We start from the raw sequence: 1,902 nt of genomic DNA on the forward strand, positions 1-1,902 counted from the left end.
TTCACATAAGCAGGACACCCCCATATTCTTAGATAAGAATACTTGGGAGGCTTACCCATCCATATCTCATATGGAGTCTTGTCAACTGCCTTTGTATGGACATTGTTCAACAACAGTGCCGCTGTTTCAAGCGCATATCCCCAAAAGGATGGCGGCAACTCCGTGAACCCCATCATAGACCGAACCATGTCCATCAAAGTCCGGTTACGACGCTCCGAAACACCATTCAACTGTGGTGTAGCGGGCGGAGTCCACTGCGAGAGAATCCCATTCTCCCTTAGATACTCTTGGAACTCGGCACTCAAGTACTCACCACCTCGATCCGATCGAAGTGTCTTGATGCTTCGTCCCAATTGTTTCTCTACTTCACTTCTGAATTCTTTGAACCTTTCAAAGGCTTCAGACTTGTATTTCATCAAATACACATACCCATACCTCGAATGGTCATCGGTAAAGGTGATGAAGTAGGCATGTCCATGCTTAGTGGTGATGCTAAGGGGAAACATCGGTATGGATCAAATCCAATAACCCTTTGGCTCGCTCCGCATGGCCCTTAAAGGGAATTTTGGTCATCTTTCCTTTCAGACAGGATTCACAAGTCGTGAGAGCGTTAATATCAGACATATCAAACATGCCAACTCCCACTAGCTTGTTCATCCTTCTTAGGGAAATATGACCTAATCGAGCATGCCATAGTTGTGCCGAATTAAGAGTATCTTGTTTGCGCTTATTTGTTGTTGTTATCGTTTGGACATTGTTAAGTGGAATATCTTTTAATTTTAAGGTGTAGAGATTGTTTTCAAGTTCACCGGTACCAACTAAACATTCATTCTTGTAAATATTGCAAACACCTTTGCTAAATAAACAAGAAAATCCATCAATATCTAGCATAGAAATGGAAATAATGTTTTTAACCAAGTCTGGTACATACAAAACATCTCTTAAAACCAAATTAAAATCATTGTTCAAACATAAATAAACATCTCCTACGGCTTTGGCAGCAACCCTTGCTCCATTGCCCATCCTCAGGAAGGTCTCACCCTCTCGGAGCCTCCTACTTCTTCCCATCACCTGCAAATCATTACAGAGATGTGAGCCACAGCCGGTATCCAATACCCAAGAAGTAGAGTTAATAGAGATATTCACTTCAATGTAGAACATACCTTTAGCAGAACCCTTCTGCGCAAGATATTCCCTGCAGTTACGCCTCCAATGTCCAGGCTTCTTGCAGTGGTGACAGATGTCAACAGTCTTTTCAGCCTTCACTGGCGCGGCTGCCACAACGGGACTCGAAGTCTGCCTCTTCAAGGGCTCGCTCTTCTTGGTACGCTGGAAAGAACGCTTCTTTCCCTTCCCAGGTGGACCAGTCTTCGTGCCAGATGAAGAGCCCACATAAAGAACCGGCTTCTCCTTCTTGATCGTGGACTCAAAGGTCACAAGCATGTTCACCAACTCTTCAAGGCTGGGCTCAAGCTTGTTCATATTGAAGTTCACGACAAAAGGATCGAAAGAGCTGGGCAATGACAACAGCAACACATCCGTGGTCAACTCCGATGGCAAGATCAAATCCATGCCTACGAGTTTATCCACGAGCCCAATCAACTTTAGGCCATGCTCATGGACCGAAGTCCCATCTCGCATGCGTAAAGTGATGAGCTCCTTCACTGTGGCATGCCTCAAAGGCCGAGTCTGCTCACCGAAGAGCTCCTTGAGGTGCATATGAATGTCAGCAGCATTCTTAGCATCCTCGAATCGCCTTTGTAGCTCATCGTTCATCGAAGCCTGCATATAACACTTCGCCTTCAAGTCATGGTCGCACCAATCCTTGTAGGTCTGCAATTCCTCAGGAGTGCAGCCTATAGGAGCCTCAGCAGGGGGCGCCTCAGTAAGTGTATATGCGAT

General features: G+C 45.6%; 1 protein-coding gene across 1 annotated transcript; it reads right to left on the minus strand.

Annotated features, from left to right (window-relative positions):
• Window positions 1-813: 813 nt before the first annotated feature.
• On the minus strand, window positions 814-1,522 carry LOC140829794 (uncharacterized). The gene is made up of 2 exons (XM_073193086.1): window positions 1,164-1,522; window positions 814-1,071 (listed from the first exon to the last, which is right to left on the minus strand). The coding sequence occupies exons 1-2, from the start codon at window positions 1,480-1,482 to the stop codon at window positions 1,055-1,057; spliced, it is 336 nt and encodes a 111-aa protein (XP_073049187.1). The 5' UTR covers window positions 1,483-1,522; the 3' UTR covers window positions 814-1,054.
• Window positions 1,523-1,902: the final 380 nt, after the last annotated feature.

The sequence above is a fragment of the Primulina eburnea genome, chromosome 4 (assembly GCF_022965805.1).
Source record: "Primulina eburnea isolate SZY01 chromosome 4, ASM2296580v1, whole genome shotgun sequence".
Classification (NCBI taxonomy): Eukaryota; Viridiplantae; Streptophyta; class Magnoliopsida; order Lamiales; family Gesneriaceae; genus Primulina; species Primulina eburnea.

Bases quoted from the DNA above. Each gene is read 5' to 3' on its own strand.
- LOC140829794 (XM_073193086.1), bottom strand. From the start codon at position 1,482: ATGAACAAGCTTGAGCCCAGCCTTGAAGAGTTGGTGAACATGCTTGTG.